Genomic DNA, 24,040 nt, shown 5'->3' on the forward strand with positions numbered 1-24,040 from the left:
TTTAAAAAAATAATAATAATAATAAAAAAAAATTATTACGTCGATTACTAAATTAGTCGCCGACTATTTTGACTGTCGACTTCATCGCGATTAATCAATTAATCGTGACAGCCCTAATCTGTATGAACCTGTGTGACTGTGTGTGTGACTTTTGGATGTGTAGAAGAACACAGGACATTAATTAGCATTAGATCATGACTGTTTCTGTAGGCATGTCTACAGATTTAAATAATCAGTGAAGTGGAGCACCTCGGTGGTTCATCTCTTGGGAGCGTGAATTACTTGTCCAGCGTGTATTACTTGCAAGCCCTGTTTGCAGGTTCAGTTTTGGGTGGGATCGGATTCGAATCCGACCTCAGGCTATTTGCTGCAAGTCATCCTCTCTCTCTCCCTCACCCTAGCTGTCTCTCTCTAATGTGACTGTCAAGTAAAGCAGAAATGCCAAAAAGTAATAAAAAATAAAATACAATAAAGTAAATAAATAATCAATAAAGTTACACCACTGTGCCTCATACGTAAATACACAGAGCCTCTCTCTTAATGGGATGATGCAGTTATTGTTTCTGCTGTGGGTTATCACAGCAAATATTTAATAAACTCAACTGAGAATTTTTTGGTTTGCTTAGAGGTCTGCTTTTGCTTTCAAGAATCTCTTTCATATAGCTTGCATCAAAACCACATCTCAAAGACAAAAGTACCACAGTTTTTATATACAAGTTCCTCATCTTGTCCCAGTCAGGCTGAATCCAGTTCATGATTGGAGTATTTGTCCTGTGTGACACTCCTCCATGTTTGTTATTTGAGCTTACGCGTAGCAATGACTCATTCAAAACGGTGAGGGTCTACAAGTCAATGAGGTAAAATCCTGCTATGAAACAGCTTTTGTGATAGAAATGAGAGGAAAATCTCTACTGATAAGACATTTTTCTCTTGCGCCGCAATATATATCGTCATATCATACAGCTCTTGTTTGAGATAAAACTATTTCCTTGCGTGTGTGTGTGCGTGTGAGAGACATCTTACCACCATGAGAGGCCATTCAGAGGCAGATATGTAGTCGTGAGGTCCCTGCATGTTGACCTGCACTGCAAACACAAACACACAATCATATCAACTCAACTAACCAATCAATAAATCAATCAATAGCATTTTTCAAACCTTTACTCAAGTGTCATGAGTTTTATTTATAATGATAATATGTAATTACATTATTTTTTAATCTATCATTTATGACTAAAAATAAAACAGTATATGATACTAGGCTACTCCTACTGGCATAAAGACAAAGTCTATGGTTGTCATTAGCCTAGCTCCATAAAAATGGGGGAAAAAAAAAAAAACCTTACATCAACTCTGATGCTGTCTTATTTACACAATGTATCATGTGGGTTGGAACTAAGCTAATGACTCCCCCTGACTTCAAGTCTTTATGCTATCTTAACATGAAATGTTACTCCTAAACTGAACCACTGGATGTACAGAGGTGAAAATGGTATCCACCATCTTATCTCAGCCTGGGGAAGTGGGAAAAATGGTGTTTTGCCTAAAATGAGTATTCCTTGAAGTATTTGTACATTCACAACTAGGGGCTGACCGGTATGGGTATTTCAGGGCCAATACAGATACCGATTATTAGTAGTTAATGAGGCCAATAACCAATATTTGGAACTAATATGCATTTAGAGTAAAAATGAAAATCTTCGTCAAAATTTAGAATATTACAAACTCCAAAAGAAAATTTTGTTTAAATGTCTTTAGCCAATGTTTAATTAAAAACTCAAAATTTAAACATCATACACAGGAAGTTCCCAGCAGCCTTTTTTATGAAGTGAAAACTTCAATTAAAAAATGAATAAATAAAAATAGCTCCCTAAGGTTTTACAAACTAAAATCAAATAAAACTAGAGGAATAGATCCTTTCAAGGATTCAAGGATTTTTATTGTCATATCTACATGCTGTTTAAATGAAAAGGTACGAAAGTAAGAATTGAGCTCCCGGTAAGCAGCTAAAGACAGCAGGATAAGAGACATACCCGTAAAAATAAATAAATAAATAAATAATAAAGTAAAGTAAAGTAAGCATAAAATAGTAAGTAAACATAAAATCACAGTAGGACAATATTGCACACCTCAGATATTGCACATGTCCGTGAGGTAGGGGGCAGCAGCAAGGAAGTTTCCTGAGGGGAGCAAACAGTGAGTGTGCAGGATGGGTGGGGTCTTTCATGATGGAGGAGGCCCTTTTCCTGCATCTGGCAGTGTAAATGTCTGTGGTGGTGGGTAGGCTGTCTTCCACAATCTTCTACGCCAATTTGACCACCCTGTGTGCCTTCTTCTCTCCAACAGAGCAGCTGCCGTGCCACACAGTGATGCAGGAGCAGAGAACACTCTCCACCACATAGCTGTAAAGACGTAAGGAAGGATATCAGGACTGAGCTCCCGAGTCCAGCACACCTGAGCCTCCTGAGGAAGTAGAGGCGCTGATGGGCCTTCTTTACCAGGCAGGAGGTGTTATTGCTCCAGGTGAGGTCCCTGGTTAGGTGTACTTCCAGGTACTTGAAGCTGGAGACCACTTCCACAGGTGTTCCTCCGATGTGCAGGGGAGGGGGGATGTCTGCCCCTTCTGAAATCCACAATCATCTCCTTGTTTTTGTCACATTGATGCAGAGATTGTTCTCCATGCACCAACTCTCCAGACGTTCCACCTCCTGTCTGTATGCAGACTCGTCGTTGGTGTTGATACAACCCACCACTGCTGTGTCATTCGCGAACTTCACAATATGACAGCTGGGGTTATTTGCCAAGCAATCATATGTCAACACGGTGAACAGGAGGGGGCTCAGCACGCAGGCCTGGGGGGAGCCAGTGCTGAGAGTGATGGTGGAGGAGGAGATAATATAACAAAAGGTACAGGAAGCTCCTCTTATTTTACTCTTACTATTCTTATTTTATATGAATAAAGTGAACATGCAGTGTACCTACTAACTAAGACATGTAAGTCAAATAAATGTTAAGAGTAAAGCGTAGTATGTTTGCCTTAAATTCAGGTGGAGTAACATTATATGTATTTGTCAAGGACTAGTCAATTACCTCAAATTTACCAGTTATGACAGTACTTGAATAAATATACTAAATATACATATTCCACCACTTGGATTAACAGAGGTCTTGAATACAGTTCCGTTATGTCTAAAGTATATTAGAGCAATTTCCCTCATGACTATAACGTCACAAGAAACAGCTTCAGGACATTTCAGCAATGTTGCTATTAACAGGTAACTCAGATAGACATGGAATGAGACTGAGATTATGACCAGCTCTTCTACGCTAGCTAAATGCAAGAAATACCGTCATAGCCTTTTGTTTTTTCCTATATAATGAACCAACCAGCAAACTAGCATCAGACTGGCCTGGCCAGTGACTTCCAGGAAAGGCTGGATGATGACTGCGAACAGTGTGGTAACAACTGGAGAGACAGTGGACAGCACGGAGAGATGGCAACAGGGGCAGTGAGGGTTAGCACCTCAAATTAAGCACCACAGACGGACGGACTTCCTGGCAAATGACATGAGCAACAGACTATCGACAGCAAGTGCAATGCACTTGCATGAACCTGAGAGGTCTGCAAGAACCTGAGAGGTCTGTGGATCCACCAGACCAAGATGGGCTGCACAAGGAAGAAGCAAGTTGAGAAACACACAGAGGCAATGCCCAGCACTGTCCCTGGTGAGGCGGAGGAGGAGCAGGACCCGGAGTCACCCCACAGTGTCCAGAACCTCCAAGCTCTGCATGCTGGACCTAGCAAACAATAGGAACACTGCCGGGTCTTGTGGCCTGCTGCACATAAGGGGTCTGAGTAGCGACAGTTTGATGAGGACGTTGACACTGTCCTTGAAGCAACATCACGGGGGGCAGAGGACCAGCAGCTTCAGTCAATGTGCACCTTAATCATCAGCATCGGTGCAGAGAGATTTGGCATTAAACACCTAAAAGCTAGGAACCACTAGGCCAAAGTGGCGCGGGATTAAGATCACCCAGATCAGGAAAGGGCTGAAATCCCTGAAAGTGCAGTTCCGGAAAGCGACAGAGGAGGAAAGACCAGCCCTTACAAAGCTGAGGGACATCCTTACAGTGAAGCTCATTTCCCTCCGACGCGCTGAGTGGCACAGAAGAACGGCGGGTTCGCAGAGGGTTCGCAAACATGCTGCCTTCATAGCAAATCCGTTCAGATTCACCAAACAGGGTTAGGGTTACCCTAACCCTAGGGCAGAAGCGGAGTGGGACCCTTGCATACCCTGAAAAGGAAATAAACCAACACCTCAGTGACACCTACAGTGACAGCAGGAGGGAGGAGGATCTGGCCCCCTGCAGAGAGCTAATCACACCACCTACACCCTCCATCCAGTTCAACACCAAAGAGCCTACCCTGGTAGAAGTCAGGGAAATAGTTAGAGCAGCACGGACCAGTGCAGCCCCAGGGCTGAGTGGCGTGCCATATAAAGTAAACAAACACTGCTCGAGACACCTAGAGAGGCTGTGGAGACTCATCAGGGTCGTATGGCGGAGAGGGAAGGTAGCCAAGCAGTGGCGACATGCAGAAGGTGTCTGGATACCAAAGGAAGAGAATGCAAGTGACATGCAATTCCGCACCATCTCTCTGCTCAGCATGGAAGGCAAAATTGTCTTCAAGATTCTTGCAAACCAGCTGACTGAGTACCTCCTGAGGAATTCCTATATTGACACCACAGTGCAGAAGGGAGAAGTTCCAGGCATGCCAGGCTGTTTAGAACACACAGGAGTGGTCACCCAGCTGATCTGCGAGGCAAGGGAAAACCGAGGAGACTTGTCAGTCATCTGGCTTGACCTTGCCAACGCATATGGATCCATGCCACACAAACTTGTGTCTATAGCTCTAACGACATACCACATTCTGGAGAAGATCAAGGAACTCACACGGGACTACTATAGCAGTTTCAGTAAAAGATTCACTTCTGGAACAACAACATCTGCGTGGCATCACCTAGAGAAGGGCATCATCACTGGTTGCACCGTATCAGTGACGTCGTTCGCCCTGGCGATGAACATGCTTGTCAAGGCAGCTGAAGTGGAATGTAGGGGCCCCCTGTCCAAATCCAGCACTCGCCAACCCCCAATACAAGCCTTCATGGACGATCTGACAGTCACAGCAGTGTCACTGGGATGTTGCTGGCTCATTCAGGGACTGGAACGACTCATAACATGGGCAAGAAAGGCATTTAAACCAGCCAAACACTGCATTTCGATCTGGAGACAGTGAAGCATACAACAGAGCAAGGAACAACCTGAAAAGAGGTATCAGAGAGGCAAAGAGAGCTTTTGGGAAAAAAAATATCTCCGACACCAAGGACACAAGGTGCATATGGCAGGGGTTTCAGGCAGCCACAGGTCACAAGCCTGTGGCACAGGTACTAACCAACAATCCCTCTCTCCCAGATAACCTAAGTACACACCCAGTTTGAGGTTAAGGACAATAGAACAGCACTGTTGCAGGCACAGCCTTCAACTTCCACAAACCAGGCAGTGTCTGACTGCAGACAGTGTTAAGAGGGTGCTTACCACCATTAACCCACGCAAGGCTGCTGGTCCTGATAATATCCCAGGCTGTGCGTTGAAAGGCTGTGCTGAGCAGCTGAAGGATGTCTTTACGGACATATTCAATATCTCCCTCAGCCAAGCCAGAGTCCCCACCTGTTTAAAAAGCGCCATCATAACACCTCTGGCCAAGAAGCCAAATCCATCCTCTATGAGTGACTACTGTCCCTGGACCTGAACTTCCCTGGACCCAATGCAATTCGCCTACAGAGCGAACCAGTCCACTGAGGATGCCGTTTCCATCCTGCTCCACCTCACGCTGGCACACCTGGAGAACAAGAGCACCTACACTAGAATCTTGTTTATTGATTTTACCTCAGCGTTTAACACCATCTTGCCACAACAGCTTATTTGAAAGTTGTTGCTGCTCAGTGTGAATCCAGGAACGTGTGAGTGGATCTCAGACTTTCTGACAGAAAGATGGCAGGCAGTCAGAATTGGCAGAATAACATCCAAAACCATAGTTGTGAACACGGGTTCACCACAAGGGTGTGTACTGTGCCCTTTGTTGTTACTGTTATTGTTTATTGTCACGTTGCTGACACATGACTGCACTGCTACTTTTGACAACAACCATGTCATTAAGTCTGCAGATGACACTACTGTTACTGGACTCATAACTAATGTTGACGAGTCGGTATACAGATGAGAGGTAGAGCAGCTGGTAGCCTGGTGCTCGGAACACAATTTTGCCCTGAACATCAAAAAAACAAGGGAGATGGTTATAGACTTCAGGAGGGATGGTCACCAGCACCATCTCCCTCTGACTATCAACAACTATGATGTGGAAAGGGTACACAGCACCAAGTTCCTGAGGGTCCTTCTGACCAATGAGCTGACCTCCAGAGTTGACACCACAGCTGTCAGTAAGAAGGCCCAACAACGACTTCACTCTCTCTGCAGACTGAAAAAGGTGGATCTTCCCATCCCAGACCTGACCATGTTTTACAGAGGCACCATTGAAAGCATTCTCACATATTGCATCTCATCCTGGTTCAGCAACAGCTCAGCAGAGGAGAGACACACCGTCAACAGGGTGGTGAGAACAGCAGGAAAAATCATTGGTGGCTCTCTGCCACATCTGCAGAACATCTACACAGTTCACTGTGTGCGCAGAGCAGAGGGCATTTTAAAGGACCCCACACACCCCCTCACAGCTTGTTCACAATCATGCAGTCAGGAAGAAGGTATAGAAGCATCAAGAAAAGAACCAGCCAGATGTTAAACAGCTTCTTCCCCACAGCAATTAAACTTCTAAAGAAGAATGTGAACAGCAGAGGAAAGACACAACCTCGAGGAACTGCACAAAAGGACTTAACCATCGTTTTTTATTCTTCTTGATTTTAACCATTTTAACCACTGTTTCTATTCCCCTTTATCTTATTTATTGTTTGATTGAATTGCACTGATCTCCTTGCACTGGTCGACGTGTGAAACATTTCGTTTTTGTGACAAATAAAAATGACAAAGAAATCTGAATCTGAATCTCAAACCTGAATCTCAAATCCAGGTCCCTGGTCCTGCATAAGGGGAGAGTGGAGGACAACTTGGATGGAGTCCTTATACCATCAGTGTCTGAGAAGCCCATAAAGAGCGTGGGGAAGATCTTTGAAACCACCCTGCTAGATACAGCAGTGGTCCAGTCAATGCACCTGGCTATCACCTGGCTAGGCTGGTCGCCCTGACGTCACATGTGATGAAGACCATGGAGCGGCTGCTGCTACACCATCTGAGACCGCAGGTGAGCCATGCCCTCGACCCTCTGCAGTTTGCGTACCAGGAGAAGGTGGGAGTGGAGGACGCCATTGTCTACATGCTACACCGATCCCTCTCTCACCTGGACAGGGGCAGTGGTGCTGTGAGAATCACATTTCTGGATTTCTCCAGCGCCTTCAATACCATCCAGCCCCAGCTGCTCGGTCACAAACTGACTGTCATGGGAGTAGGCTCACACCTGACGGCATGGATCATGGACTATCTGACAGGCAGACCTCAGTATGTGTGACTGGGGGACTGCAGGTCAGACACTGTGATCAGCAGCACAGGAGCGCCGGAGGGGACTGTGCTCTCTCCAGTCCTGTTCACCCTGTACACATCGGACTTCCAGTACAACTCAGAGTCCTGCCACGTGCAGAAGTTCGCGGACGACACGGCCATCGTGGGATGTATCAGCGGTGGACAGGAGGAGGAGTACAGGAAACTCATCCAGGACTTCGTAGCATGGTGCGGTTCCAACCACCTCCACCTGAACACTTGCAAGACAAAAGAAATGGTGGTGGACTTCAGGACGACCAGGCCTCACCCGGAGCCCATAAGCATCAACGGTGCCTGTGTGGAAATGGTGCGGACCTATAAATACCTGGGAGTGCAGCTGGATGATAGACTGGACTGGACAGCCAACACTGAGGCTCTGTGCAGGAAAGGACAGAGCCGACTGTACTTCCTCAGGAGGCTGGCATCCTTCAACATCTGCAAAAAACTGCTGCTGATGTTCTACCAGTCTGTTGTGGCGAGCGCCCTCTTCTATGCGGTTGTGTGCTGGGGAGGCAGCATCAAGAAGAGGGATGCCTCACGACTGGACAAACTGGTGAGGAAAGCGGGCTCTGTTGTGGGCACACAACTGGAGAGCCTGACATCTGTGGCAGAGCAACGGGCGCTGAGCAGGCTCCTGTCAATCATGGACAATCCACTGCATCCACTGCACAGCACCATCACCAGGCAGAGGAGCAGCTTCAGTGACAGGCTGCTGTCACTGTCCTGCTCCACCGACAGACTGAGGAAATCATTCCTCCCCCACGCCATGCGGCTTTTTAACTCCTAATAATAACTCATTATACACATACTGCAATACTGGTAGATAACACGTAAAGACTGGAGGGGAAGGGGTGATTCCATAAGGCTGGATCAAGTCTGACAGTTCCTGAATTCCCAGTACCGGGCGTCAGGTTCTGTCGACGGTCTTGGTCTCATGGTTTCACACTAACTCTGAACCTCGGTCGGAGCGTGTGTTCCTCAGGTTAGGTTATTTTCCACTGTTGTTTAGCTGTTTAATTGTTATTACTTTAATTGTTATTACTTCTGTTTAAGTGTCATTTAATACTTCTGTTGAAATTGTTCATATTGTTCATTTTCCTATCTTTTTATAATCCTTGTTTATAGTGTTTATATTGCTTACTGCTATTTATCATGTGTATACTGTACATTTCTTCTAAATTTGCACATTGACCTACCTCTATGCACATTTTATACACCCATGCACACGTTTTTTTCTGTTTTTTTTTGTTGCACATTGCTTTTTGCACACTGGGTTGTACTTAGGTTATTCTGTTGTACTCAGATCTTATTCTGTTGTACTTAGATCTCATTCTTTATTTCTATTTTTTTATTTTACTTAATCTGTAATCTGTGGATACTGCTGAAAAAAAAAAAGTGAATTTCCTGCGGGATGAATAAAGTATCTATCTATCTATCTATCTATCTATCTATCTATCTATCTATCTATCTATCTATCTATCTATCAGCAGTGGACAAGTCGGGCCTCCCAGGGAAGTTCAAGCCATGGATATATCAGCACGGTATCCTGCCAAGACTTCTCTGGCCACTGCTGATATATGTAGTCCCAATCACCACCGTGGAGAGCTTTGAACGCAACATGGGCCAGTTCCTGCGCAGGTGGGCCTGCCAAAGAGCCTGAGAAGCATTGCCCTTCATGGGCACACCAACAAGCTGCAGCCTCCTTTCACAGGCCTGACAGAGGAGTTTAAAGTCACTAGAGCCAGGGAGGTGCTATTTTACAGAGACTCATCTGACACCCAAGTCTCCTCCGCAGGCATCACAGTCAGGACTGGAAGGAAGTGGTGAGCACAGGAGGCAGTCGCACAGGCAGAAGCAAGGCTGAGACATGGCATCTTGGTCGGCTCCGTAGCTGTTGGGCGAGCTGAACTTGGTAGCCGCATGAGACCATGCTACAACAAGGCTCAGGGGAGAGAGAGAGAGACAACAGCTGATCCAGGGCGAGATCTGTGCAGGGGTGGAGGAGGACCGCCGCTCTAGGACAGTGGCCATGCACCAGCAAGGGGCTTGGACTAATTGGGACCATGTACCTGCCCGGAAGGTCACCTGGACAGAACTGTGGAAGTCAGAGGCAGCAAGACTCAAGTTTCTGATACAGGCCGTGTATGATGTACTTCCAAGCCCTTCCAACCTGCACTGCTGGGGCCTAACAGAAACACCAGCATGACCATTGTGCATGGCAAGAGGTTTGTTGGAGCACATCCTGAATTACTGCCCTAAAGCCCTGGGAGAGGGGAGGTACAGATGGTGCCATGACCAAGTGCTGAAGGCAGTGCCTGACACCATCTGCACAGGAATCCAGCAGAGCAAACACCAGATCCCTACAAGGCACAACATCACCTTCATCACCAACATCACCATCAAGAGCACAAGGTTGTAACTGGGCTGCTAGCCTCAGCTCGTGACTGGCAACTGAAAGTGGACCTGGAGAGGCAGCTGAAGTTTCCAAACCACATCGCACGGACATCACTCAGGCCAGATTTGGTTTTAACATCGGAGTGTTCGAAGCAAGTGGTGCTGATGGAAATTACAGTCCCCTGGGAAGTTTGGATAGAGGAGGCCCATGAGCGGAAGAGGGCCAAATACCTCAAGCTGATTGAGGCTTGCAGAGCCAATGGGTGGAGGACCCGCTGTGAGACAATCGAGGTGGGCTGCAGCGGATTTCCTGGGCAGTCCCTGCACCGGGCACTCAGGTTCCTTGACATTAGAGGGCTGCAAGAAAGGAAAGCAACCAGAAACATCATTGAAGCAGCTGGAAAAGCTTCTAGGTGGTTGTGGATAAAGAGGGGGGATGCATGGAGTAGCACGCTGCTTGGACACAAGCTGGGGACTGATCACCCCTGGCTGGGTCACCCAGGTGAGGGTGTCTGATGATCTGAGACCCGAAACACCCTACAACCCTGGGTTCATCACTGATGATGTGTCCAAGCTGCACCTTCTAGGTGTTTCCACTAACTAACCAGCAAATGAATTTATGGCTGTTTTCTAACGCATTCAAATAAGTTGTAAGTGACATTATTGTCAGCTAATGCTACATGTAACATGACAACGCTATCTCATACAGATGTGTAACTTTATATTTGCAATGTGGAAACTTAAATAAGTCCCTGTTGCACTGATACCAATATCATTTAGAGATACAATAGCTGTCACTTCATATATAATTTTAAATTCCATTAACGCTTAGTATTTACACTGCAGGCTCAAGTTATCACCGCAACAATTCATTATTCTGGCATTTTCAGTGATACACAGTGCATTCAGAAAGTATTCAGACCTGCTACACTTTTGTTATGTTCCAGCCTGATACTACAGTTGTTTAAATTCATTTTTTCTCTCATTAATCTACACTCAGTACCCCATAATGACAAAGTGAGAACAAAACTGTGTACAGTTTTGTAAATTTACTAAAAAGAAAAAACTGAAATATCACATTGGCATAAGTATTCTGACCCTTTGCAACAACACTTGAAATTTAACTCAGGTGCCTCCCATCTCTCTTGATTGTCACTGAGATGTTTCTCCACCTTGATTAGAGTCCACCAGTGGTAAATTAAATTGACTGGACATGATCAAAGCAAAAACCAAGCCATGAGGTCAAAGACAGGATTGTTGCAAGGCACAGATCTGGGGAAGGCTACAAAAACTTTCTGCTGCATTGAAGGTTCCCAAGAGCACAGTGGCCAAGAGCACAGGGACTTGTTGTTACAAGTCCTTACAAGCTAAACGGATCATCTGGAAACAGTGACTCCTGTGAAAGAGCAGCTGACAACAAGGGAAAGACCATATGACGGCTTGGAAAGACAGATGACAGGAGGGAAAGACCCCACGGGGCTGTCATGGGCTACCTTTACATGACGGCAGGCTCCGTCACAGTGAACAGGAGTCACCCCTCATAGCTATGAAAAGCCTAAAGAGGAAAATACCCCCTGAGTCTGCGAGAGCAGGGGCGGAAGAAGACTCATCTGCTGACAACACGGTAACGAACCCAGGAAAGGAAATGGCAATGAGGAAGAAATTCAGCACAATAACTACAAAATCAGCTGCAAGAAAAGAACTCCAAGTATGCAGCTGCAGCTGGTCCAAGGTAACATCTAGTCTAGGCCTGAAAATACAACAAGGGCAGATGAAGTGCGTGAAGGAGGCAAGCCTGGGACCTTGCATTGACCACTATCTGGTAAAAGAAAGGTCAAGTAAGGCAAGTGAAGCTCAGCGGCAGGATTTAACCCACAGTCCACCGAGCATCAACACCCCAGAGGCTGAAAGGAATTCAAGCATAACATCTGAGAACCTGGAACCTAGCCAGCCACAGCCTGATTTGAAGAAAAACATCCAAGGCCACAGACCTCAAGTGAAGTGGCCAAAATCCAGCAGCACGAAAGAGTGGGCAACAATCAACACAGACCTGACCAACATCCTGGGCTCAGAGGTACAGTGGTGAAGAAGTTGGAGGGGATGGGTGATGTGATCTACTCTTATGGAGCAGAAAGGTTCAAAACAAAAGAACCAAGAAAGAAGGAAACAACAACAGCCCCACCCAAGTCCAGAAGGGAGCAAGAAATCAAACGCCTTGTCAAAGAAAGAAGGGAATTGAGGAAACAATGGAAGAAATCCTCACTGGATGCTGCTATTGAGCTAGCGGGCTGGACTGTTTTCCAAGCGGGCCGAACAGCTGACTCCGGTAAGGACAAAGGAGGGGGTGTGTGTATCTATGTGTGTAACTCATGGTGCACCGCCACTGACATTGTTGAGACTTTTTGCACACCGGACTTGGAGTTCATTACAGTAAAATGCAGGCCGTTCTATCTTCCAAGGGAGTTTACAGTGGTGTTTCTCACTGCTGTCTACATACCACCGCAAGCTAACGCTAAGCTAGCCCTGGCTAGTCTGCATGATGCTACTCACCGGCTGAAAAACAACCACCCAGAAGCGTGTTTAAAATAGCAGGGGACTTTAATCACGCCAATCTAAAAACTGTAATGCCAACATTTCACCAGTTTATTGATTTCCCGACCAGGGGAAATAACATATTGAACAATGTCTACTGCAACATTTCAAAAGGCTATAAAGCGTCCCCCTCCCCCACCTTGACCACTCTGACCACATCAGTCTGCTCCTAACCCCTGCATACAGACCCCTCATTTCAAGGACTAAGCCAACAGTTTGCACCATCACTGTTTGGCCAGATGGAGCCATGGCCAGGCTACAGAACTCCTTTGGGAGCACTGATTGGAATATTTTCAAATAGGCTGCCACTTAAAACAACCACACTGACCTCAACACCTACACCACATCTGTACTGGACTACACTATCACTTTTTGTATGAACAGTGTCACCACACAAAGGACAATATTAAAACTCCCCAACCATAAGCCATGGATGAACAGTGCGGTGATTGCTCTGCTAAAGGCCTGGAATGCAGCTTTCCGCTCAGGTGACGCAGAGGCCTACAGAACAGCAAAGGAGCACTTTAACAGCTCAGACTCGACGAGTGTGGCAGGGCATCAAAACCATCACCGGCTACAACAGCAACAGCTCCACGCATGCACACAGTTCATTCCTCCCTGACGAGGTCCATCTTACATGATGTAAGATGGACCCTGCAGCACATCAACCCCAACAAGGCCTCTGGACCTGACGGAGTACCTGGGCGGGTACTGAAGCACTGCACAGGGGAACTGACAGCAGTGCTCACAGACCTGTTCAACATCTCACTGCTGCAGGCCTCTGTCCCCACTTGCCTCAAGTCAGCCACAATCATTCCTGTGCCAAAACGATCAGCCATCAGGTCCCTGGCCCAGGTCACTGGCCGACCACAGATTGTGCACATGGGGAGACAGGTCTCCTCTAGCATCACCCTGAACATTGGTGCACCACAGGGCTGTGTGTTGAGCCCCCTCCTCTTTTCTCTCTACACTCTGGACTGCAAACCTACCCATGTGACCAACAACATATATAAGTTTGCAGATGACACCATCGTGGTGGGCAGGATCACAGCAAATGACGAGGCCGCCTACAGGACAGAGGTAGAGAACCTGGTGAGTTGGAGCCGAGAAAACAGCCTGATCCTCAATGCAGCAAAGAAGACTGCACTCCACTGTCTCACCATCAATGGTGAGACAGTGGAGACTGTGCAGAGTATCAAGTACCTCGGTGTCAACATCAGCCACGACCTGACCTTGTCCGTGAACACCACAGCGACGGCCAAGAAGGGACTTCAGAGGCTTCACTTCCTGAGGTGCTTGAAGAAAGCACGCCTCCCAGAACAGCCACTGGTGAGCTTCTATAGGTCAGCCATTGAGTCAGTGCTCACATACTGCATCACAGTATGGTACTCTGGTTGCACTGCTGAGGACAGGATCATCGGCACCCAGCTCCCCAGAATAGAGGACATCCCGCTGCATCCGGAGGGCTAAGGGCATCATTAAAAACAGCACACACCCTGGACACTGCCTTTTCACCCCCCTCCCCTCAGGTAGGCGCTACAGAGTACTGAGCGCCAACACAACAAGACTAAAAAACAGCTTCTACAATAGAGCTGTGATACTACTAAACTCTACCCCCATCCCACACTGATGCCCCCCTCCCCTCTCTCAGGAGTCCCCACCACCCCCTCCCTCTCTTCACATCAACACACACACACATGCAGCACTAATGACACTTAAGGACTCAGACTTTTTTTTTTTTTTTGCACAAGTTTTCATATTTATATTTCATATCTTTGCTATTGAGCTTTATTGTAAGTATGTCTTTTTCATTTTACTATCTTAAGGAGATAAAGGCCTGGATGGCCACCAATTTTCTACTATTAAACTCAGAAAAAACTGAAGTTATCATTTTGGTTCTAAATACCTTAGGGAATCAGTTTCTAATGACATAGCTACTCTGGATGGCATTACTTTGGCTCCCAGCTCCATGGTAAGGAACCTCGGAGTCATTTTCGATGCGGATTTGTCCTTTACCTCCCATATTAAACAGATCTCTAAAACCGCCTTTTTTCACTTGCAGAATATCTCAAAAGTCCGGCATATCTTGTCTCAGAGTGACGCAGAAAAATTAATCCACGCCTTCGTTACCTCTAGGTTAGACTACTGTAACTCCTTATTATCAGGCTGTACCAGCAAGTCGTTAGAGACTCTCCAGCTGGTCCAGAACGCTGCTGCACATGTGCTGACTAGAACTAGGAGAAGAGGATCATATTAGTCCAACATTGGCTTCTTTACATTGGCTTCCTGTAGAATCTAGAATAGAATTTAAAACTCTTCTCCTCACCTATAAAGCAGGTTTATTGGTGGTTCCCAAAATCTCTAAAACTAGATCGTGAGGTAGATCCTTCCAATTCCAGGCTCCACATTTGTGGAACAAACTTCCTATCTCAGTTCGGAGGGCAGATTCACTCTCTATCTTTAAGAGTAGACTTAAAACTTTCCTTTTTGACAAAGCTTATAGTTAGGGCCAGCCCAGGTTGCCCTGGACCAGGCCTTGGTTATGCTCCTATAGGCCTAGACTGTCGGGGGACTTCATATCATGCTCTGAGCATTTTCCTCTTTTCTAATCTTCCTCTTCCCTCTTCCTTTATTCTTCTTCCTGTCCTCCTCTATACCCCCCTCCTTTTTACTCAGTGCATGCTATTGTTCCAGAGTCCTCTGCCCCTTTGCCTTCGTTGTGCTTTTTGTGTCTCGTGTCTTGAATGAATGAAGGCTTTATTTCGAACATGTGCAAGTTGTCCTGCTCATCCTGGAAGGTCATCCAGCTGCAGACGAGAAGGCTGGATGCTGCGTGTCACTTGCATCTAGATTACCTGTTCAGGATACCCTGCTGTTTCTGTTGTTGTCTGCTGTCCCAGTTTGTCCCTATCTCCCTGTCTCTCTTTGTCTCTCTCTCTCTCTTTTTTCTACTATAATCTGTAGAGCGGGTCTTTACCTGCTCTACCTGTAAAGCATCATGAGATAACTTCTGTTGTGATTTGACGCTATCTAAATAAAGTTTGATTGATTGATTGATATCTTTATCTTTATATTTATAAGCCATCCCAAAGGCATGGCGAAGAGCAGGGGGAGTGATGATCCCCAAGGAAAAGGATGTTTCCAACATCGACCAATTCCGACAGATCAAAACAGCAAAACAGCATTTAAATATGCTGCCCCTGCAGATTGGAACACCCTCCAAACTACCCTGAAGCTTCCAGATTTAGTTTCTTTCAGTGCCTTTAAGGACACCCTTCAGGAGTGTGAACTTTGTGGGAAATGCTCCTGTCCTTGAACTCATTTGCTGCCTACTACATCGAAGCCTTGTAATTGTTTTTTTTTTTTGGTTTTCCCATGTCATAGAACTTGTTTGGTCATGAGTTTAATGTGCTGCCATCTTGGCCAGGTCACTCTTGGAAAAGAGATTCCATTTTATCTCAATGAGTTTTATCTGGTTAAATAAAGGTAAAAAAAAAAATCTCTTAAATGTCGAAGGAAAGCTCTTCTTTAGCATTGTAGCTCAAAGAATGACGACCTACTTGAAACAAAACAACCTGATTGATACGTCTGTACAGAGGGCCGGGATACCAGGCTTCTCAGGATTCTTAGAACACACTAGCATGATATGGCATCAAATCCAATCTGCAAAAAGGGAAGGAAAAGACTTGCATGTCTTATTCCTGGACCTAGCCAACGCCTTTGGATCCATCCCCCACTCCCTCATCGGGACAGCATTTGACTTCTTCCATGTGCCGAAGAACATCACAAAGAAGATAGATACATCACAAGATACTTCCAAGATTTGCAAGTCTGTGTACACAACATCTTGGCAATCACTGGAAATGGGAATAATGGCAGACTCCCCAGGCTGATGTGGCCTCTGACGGTCTATGAGGTCACTATCACTAAAGTTCAGAACCTGGAGAGGACAGTCTGCTCCTACATCAAAAAGTGGCTTGGACTCCCACGCTGCCTAAGCAGTATCGGCTTATATGGGCACAGTGCTCTGGAGCTACCGGTCTCTAGCCTCACTCAAGAGTACAAGTGCACCAAAGTGAGGCTAGACATGACCCTGACAGAGTCCCAAGATGCAGTAATACAAGTGGCTGCTCCCAAACTGGCAACTGGGAGGAAGTGGAGCCAACAAGGGGTCTAAACAAGGCCAATGGACTACCTGGGCAAATCTGGAGCATCGTAAACTCACTTGGAGGGATCAGCCGAATCAGCTTCATCATGAGAGACACTTATGCTCTTCCGACACCCAAGAACCTAAGCAAGTGGGTTGGAGAAGATCCCTCATGTGCTCTCTGCCAAACTCCAGCATCACTAAGACACATCCTCACTGGCTGCAAAACCAGCCTGTCCCAGGGCCGCTACACCTGGAGGCACAATCAGGTCCTACGGCAACTGGCAATTATTCTGGAGAGAAGGAGAGTTACCACCAACACCCTCCCTCCCCTATTGCCTGGACTCCCAAGCACCACCCCCTTCATGAAAACAGGACAACTTCCAGGGAAACCATCTGCAAGAGTGGAGACATCTTTCCTGGACACACCCCGAGACTGGAAAAGAAACTCATCTTTCCACCAGAGATTATCACAACTAATCTCAGGCCAGACCTGATCTTGTGGTCAACCTCGCAGAAGCTCCTGTACATCATGGAACTAACAGTCCCATGGGAGTCTGCAACTGATGAAGATTATTAACGTAAAAGCCTGAAGTACACGAACATATCAGCTGAGACAGAGCTGCGTGGCTGTAGGACACAGGTGCTCCCAGTAGAGGTTGGATGTAGAGGATCTGTAGCCAAATCGACAACAAGGCTCCTGAAGAGGACGGGGGTCCGGGGCTAGGCCCTCTGACAAGCACTGAAATCACTTTCAGAGGCTGTGGAGCAAGCCAGCAAATGGCTGTGGATGAAGAGAACGGACCCCGTTTGGCCTACTAAATATCAAGCATATTAGCAGGGGGGCACACCTGGGACACCATCTGTTGCCGTTGAGCCCATCTGGAGGTGATGCGGGCCTATCAACAAAACACAGATGAAGAAGGGTGCCCACCTGATGACCCCAATGAAGCAATTGCCCCTCACGCAAGTCGCTGGATAACAGATATGAAGTGATTGCCCCCTCCCCACTCAAGATACAAACAACAGGTAGATATTGTAACAACAAGTCCTATGAGCTAAACAAATACTTACAGCAACAGTGACCAGTAGTGTTCGGTTTCTGACCTGCTGAGCGGGCCATTTCAAGCCAGCAGTCAGTTGTTACCTTAAATCACACCAACATTGTGATCGGTTATGCTATTGGCTATTTAAACACTTCATCAGATATAGCAACAGTGACTAGTAGTGCTCGGTTTCTGACCTGCTGAGCAGGTTGTTCCAAGCCAGCAGTCAGCCGTTAGGTTAAATCACACCAACATTGTGATAAATTATGCTATGCTTTACTTATAGCAACAGTGACTAGTGTTCGGTTTCTGACCTGCTGAGCGGGCTGTGCCAAGCCAGCAGTCAGTCGTTACAACAGGAAGTGATTGCCCCTTCCCTACTCAAGATACAAACACCAGGTAGGTGCTGATAAGTCTTAGGGATTGTAACAAGTAGGGATGTACCCGAATCCGAATACAATATTCGGAAGCACACAAATAATGCTTTGATCCCGAATAGTTGTTCTGTCCGAAGTTTCTCCTCATTATTTGGGAGCTTTTTTCTAAAGAAAAAAAAAATGTTTGGATGCGTGTTTTGAGCATGATTTTGAGCCAATTACAAGAGATTAAAACAAAACATAACAAAAAACACGTTGGTGCGTGTTTTCAGTCAATCACATCCATCTGAGACACTGCCACACTTTGGTTTTGGTGAGAGCCCTCAGGCTCAGTCCCTTACGTCATCACAGAGGAGCAGCAGCACAGAACACTAGCAGGCAGCACAACAGCAACACAAAAAGCATTTTGTCATAGACAATACCCTTACCAAAAAGAAGTAAACTTCTAGTTTACCTTTCCAAGTATACTTAAGTGGAGTTTGAGTATACTTTATCAAGTATACTTTCCTTACCAAGTATACTTGTATTTATGTACTAGTAGTGTACTTACATATGTACTAGTTAGTATACTTACAAAGTATACTTATACTAAAAGTACCCTGATTTGGCCCATTTTTGAGTATACTCGGGTAAACTTCAAGGTTATTTTACTTATATATAAGTATACTTAAATTATACTATTTCCTGTACTTGAGTTGTACTATTCTTTAGTTAAAGTAAACCATTGGTATACTCATTAGTGTACTTCAAGTACACTATTGCTTTACTTACTTTGCACTTTTATTAACTTAAAAGGGCACTACTCTTTTACCTTCAATGCACATGAAATAGACTTTACTTATACTTGATGCATACTACAATCATACTTGAATTTGTTGACCCGGCCGGGGTTTGAACCCCCGACCTCCCAGTCTCAAGGCGGATGTTCTACCACTAGGCCACTGAGTTGGCACAGTCTAATTTGAATCAAATAGCTGAGTGGAGAGGTATCTCACGTGAATAAACACCTCTTGGAAAAAAATGCACTTTAATGAACGAAGAACTGAAAAATGCGAGGTATTGAATGAAAGTGTTACAGGGTTTGGGCGCCAACCCTGTGAGAGCAAATGGGACAAACAGGCATGGCATTCAAAACTTGTGTCAATCTTTGGGTAACCGCTTTACTGTTGGTGACTGCTTTTGGTCATATCGATGTTTTTTGATTGATGGAGATCTAACAATGCAGCACGCTTGAATGATGGCACATTTTGCCTGCTTGGCGACCTTGTGGTTTTTAAAAGCAGCTGTGAACATCAAAGCCCTGCAACTTGTGAGTGTGAGAAAAATTGTTGTATTTTAGTTGAGATGCTGAAAACAAACAGAAGGCCAGTGTGTAAAGACCCGCAAGTTGGGGTAGAGAGTAATTTCATTAATGTTGTTAAGAAGACTGGTAATGTTTGTGCAATCTGGCCAAATATGGTCCCGAAAGATGTCCCTTACCAAAAAGGAGTATACCCAAGTATACTTATAAGCAGTGTTGGGACCAATTACTCACAAAACTAATAAGTTACAATTACTAATTACTTCTGTAAAAAAGTAATTTTGATTACTACTCAATTACTGCTGCAGAAAAGTAATTCAATTACTGGGGAAAGTAGTTTTTATGATTACTTTTTTCTTTTCTTAAAGAATGCACATATTTTTGCATTGCTGTTGCAGTGTGGACATTGCTGTCAAATTTCATCTATCATTGTCAGTGTTGGCCACGTTACTTTGAAAAAGTAATACATTATAGTTTGAAGTAGTGATGTCAGTTAGTCAGGATGGGGAATTGAACCCGTGATCTTCTGTACGACAGGCGGTGAAACTATCCGCTCTGCCGTCGGAGAACACAGATGATTTGTCTAATTTGTGCTCAGTCATTCTCCATGCATGTTGATAAGTTCCGAAAAACTGCAAAGTCCGACCGGTTTGAAAATTGACACACCGCTTTTTCTCCACAAGACGCACATTTTTCGAACAGGATAGTAAAATAATAATAATAAGTATTAGTAGTAAGTAATGGCAAGTAACGGCGCATTTTATTGTCAGTAACGGTAACGCCGTTACAACGGGGGATGCAGTAATTTCTTTGATTACTCGTTACTGATAAAAGTAACGCCGTTAGTAACGCCGTTATTTTGTAACGCCGTTACTCCCATCACTGCTTATAAGTATACTTTTTATGAACTAAGTATACTTTCTGTGAACTAACTTAGGTAAGTATACTTTTCAGATTACTTTGAATGTACTATCAGGAATATACTTAACAAAAGTATACTTAGTTTATACTGACAAGTACACAGACAAAGTTTAAGTATAATCCAAGTATAACATACTTGATATACTTTAAGTATATTATCCAATAGTAGTTAAAACTTAGTACAAGTATATAAAAATGTTGTACCTGCTTGCAACATGGAGTGTTATTTTACTGTATTAGCTGGCTTGTTGTATAGCTATTTTACACATTGGCTGCTTTGCCATAACACATACACTGTGAGTGAACCTGAAGTGTACTGCTTATACTTGACTACATTTACACTTAAATACTACTATATTTATGTATATACTGTTTATAGGTTCAAGGTTGCCAGTTGCCACACACAAGGTTTGGAAGGGATCAACGTCATCAAAACACTTGATGACGTTTATCATTTGTATGTTGCCGAATGTATATGAACGTGACTACAATATGATGATTCATGTGCAGTGTGTAATTTCTTTTCTTTCTTTTTTTTTTTTTTTTTTTTAATTATAAAACACTTTGGCACAGTGTTGTTTTTAAATGTGTTTTATAAAGAAAGATGGATGGTACTTTAAGTATGAGTTGAATTCTGATTTGAGCATTGTGTACTTGTGTGTGGCAACTGGCAACCTTGAACCTATAAACAGTATATAGGTAAATATAGTAGTATTTAAGTGTAAATGTAGTCAAGTATAAGCAGTACACTACAGGTTCACTCACAGTGTATGTGTTATGGCAACTACCTCAAAGCAGCCAATGTGTAAAATAGCTATACAACAAGCCAGCTAATACAGTAAAATAACACTCCATGTTGCAAGCAGGTACAACATTTTTATATACTTGTAGTAAGTTTTAACTACTATTGGATAATATACTTAAACTTAAAGTATATCAAGTATGTTATACTTGGAGTATACTTAAACTTTGTCCGTGTACTTGTCAGTATAAACTAAGTATACTTTTGTATATTCCTGATAGTACATTCAAAGTAATCTGAAAAGTATACTTACCAAAGTATTAGTTCACAGAAAGTATACTTAGTTCATAAAAAGTATACTTATAAGTATACTTGAGTATACTCCTTTTTGGTAAGGGTAACGGGAAAAGAAGCGGCTATAAAACGGTGGATACATTTTTTTGAGTGTCACAACCCCCGCGAAACGACTGCCGTCTGATGCCGGCCGGCATCAGTACCGGCCGCTGCACTGGCCGGTACCGCGCCCACCCGGTCAGGTCTGTCGGATCTGACAGGTGAGCGGCGCACACATACTGCCATCCTTACATTATAAATCAACTTTTGTTCATAGGCGGCTGCAGCAGCACAATGGACAATGACACAGACAACATGGTTGATAATTGACTGCGCAATGCCGCCATTTATCGGTAATTGCGGCATCAGGCGAGCCTACCTACTGGTTTACATATGCAAGTACTATACAGGTGTATTTGCTTAGACCCCCAATATTAGACGAGGGCGTTTTTCAGGGTATTTTCAATGGAAAAAATATCGTCTTATATTCGGATGAATACGGTATTTTATTCCCTTTCTAGTTAGCTGAGAGCTAAACCGGAAGTTAGCCGGCTACCTGGGCGGAAGTCTCTAGTGCGCCGAAGTTTTTTTTAAAAGCCTGAATCCGAATCCGAATCCTCATTTGTGTAATAACCTGACTTCTGCACAACACAACTGATGGTCCCAACCCCATTGATAAAGCAAGAAATTCCACTAATTAACCCTGATAAGGCACACCTGTGAAGTGAAAACCATTTCAGGTGACTACCTCTTGAAGCTCATCGAGAGAATGCCAAGAGTGTCCAAAGCAGTAATCAGAGCAAAGCGTGGCTATTTTGAAGAAACTAGAATATAAAACATGTTTTCAGTTATTTCACCTTTTTTTGTTAAGTACATAACTCCACGTGTTCATTCATAGTTTTGATTCCTTCACTTAGAATCTACAATGTAAATAGTCATGAAAATAAAGAAAACGCATTGAATGAGAAGGTGTGTCCAAACTTTTGGCCTGTACTATATATATATATATGTACAGGGTTTCCCCCAGTGCTTTATAGGCCTGGCTGGCCGCCAGGCTTTTCTTGCCCCGCCGGGCGGGCTAAGCGTCGCTTGTTTATTTATTTTAAATTGTTTTTTTATGCACCAGAAACAGTGATACCAAAGACGGTATATAGAGCTTTTAACCGCATCTGGTGATACAGTTGAAAGCGCAATGGCGACATCTTATGGTCGATACGTGAACACTTTCTTTTTCCAAAGTTGGAGGAGCACTGGAGGAGACAATGAGCCCGCTCGTTCACCCCTAGGCCAAGGGGAGTGCATCCCCGGCGAGCCGCGGCTCGATGATGATCCACAGTGGCGGTCACGGCCTCCAGCGCATGCCCCCAGACACGCCAGCCTCGGCCCCGAACACGCCGCAGGACCCCGGAAAAAAGACCCGCAACAACACTCGGGTCGTTTTGACCCTTAAGGCTTTCCGAGGGATATACATACATACATATATATATATATATATATATATATATATATATGTATATATATATATATGTATATATACACGTATATATACATATATATATGTATATATACACATATATATATATATGTATATATACACGTATATATACATATATATATATATATATATATATATATATATATATATATATATATATATATATACACGTATATATATATATATATATATACATGTATATATATATATATGTATATATACATATATATATATATATATACATATATATATATATATACATATACATATATATATATATATATATATGTATATATATATATATATATATATATATATATATATATATATATATATATATATGTATATATACATATATATATATATATATATATATATATATACACACACACAAATACATATATGACTAAAACTAATGACTACAACTCGACTAAAATCTTTTTAATTTTCGTTGACTAAGACTAGACTAAAACTATTAAGGATAGCAATGACTAAAATATGACTGAGACTAATATGCATTTTCGTCAAGAAGACTAAGACTAAGACTAAAATTAAAATGGCTGTCAAAATTAACACTGGTGCAAGGCTTGTTGCATCATACGCAAAAAGAATCAAGGCTGTAACTGCAGCCAAAGGTGTTTCAACGAAGTACTGAGTAAAGAGCCTTGATACTTACGTCAGTGTGATATTTCAGTTTTTTCTCTTTCATAAATTCACAAAAAATTATGAAATAATGTTTCACTTTGTCATTATGGGGTGCTGAGTTTAGTTTATTGAGAGAACAAATGAATTTAAACGATTGTGGCATCAAGCGGCAAAATAACAAAAGTGAAAAAAGTGAAGGGGGTCTGAATACTTTCTGAATCCACTGTAACTGGGAAACTGGGTAGCCTTGTCATAGAAATAGCTCACAGGACTGGTGTTTTTGCAACTTCAGGGTGGAGGACTGTAATGTTTTTAATTTCAGAAATACGTTCTGCCTTACCTTCGGAGTTCACTCAACTCGTCAACTCAACTGGGACTCCCCC

The 24,040-nt window shown here is 43.9% G+C and overlaps 1 protein-coding gene across 2 annotated transcripts in view; it reads right to left on the reverse strand.

Annotated features, from left to right (window-relative positions):
* The window catches only part of LOC115370001 (transmembrane protein 87A), a 228,921-nt gene that overhangs the window by 106,799 nt on the left and 98,082 nt on the right, over nucleotides 1-24,040 (reverse strand). For both annotated transcript variants that reach the window (XM_030066776.1, XM_030066778.1), the window contains one exon: nucleotides 1,024-1,085. In XM_030066776.1, the coding sequence (XP_029922636.1) occupies nucleotides 1,024-1,085 (62 nt within the window). The remainder of the gene's footprint in view (nucleotides 1-1,023; nucleotides 1,086-24,040) is intronic.

This window comes from Myripristis murdjan, chromosome 13 (assembly GCF_902150065.1).
Source record: "Myripristis murdjan chromosome 13, fMyrMur1.1, whole genome shotgun sequence".
Classification (NCBI taxonomy): Eukaryota; Metazoa; Chordata; class Actinopteri; order Holocentriformes; family Holocentridae; genus Myripristis; species Myripristis murdjan.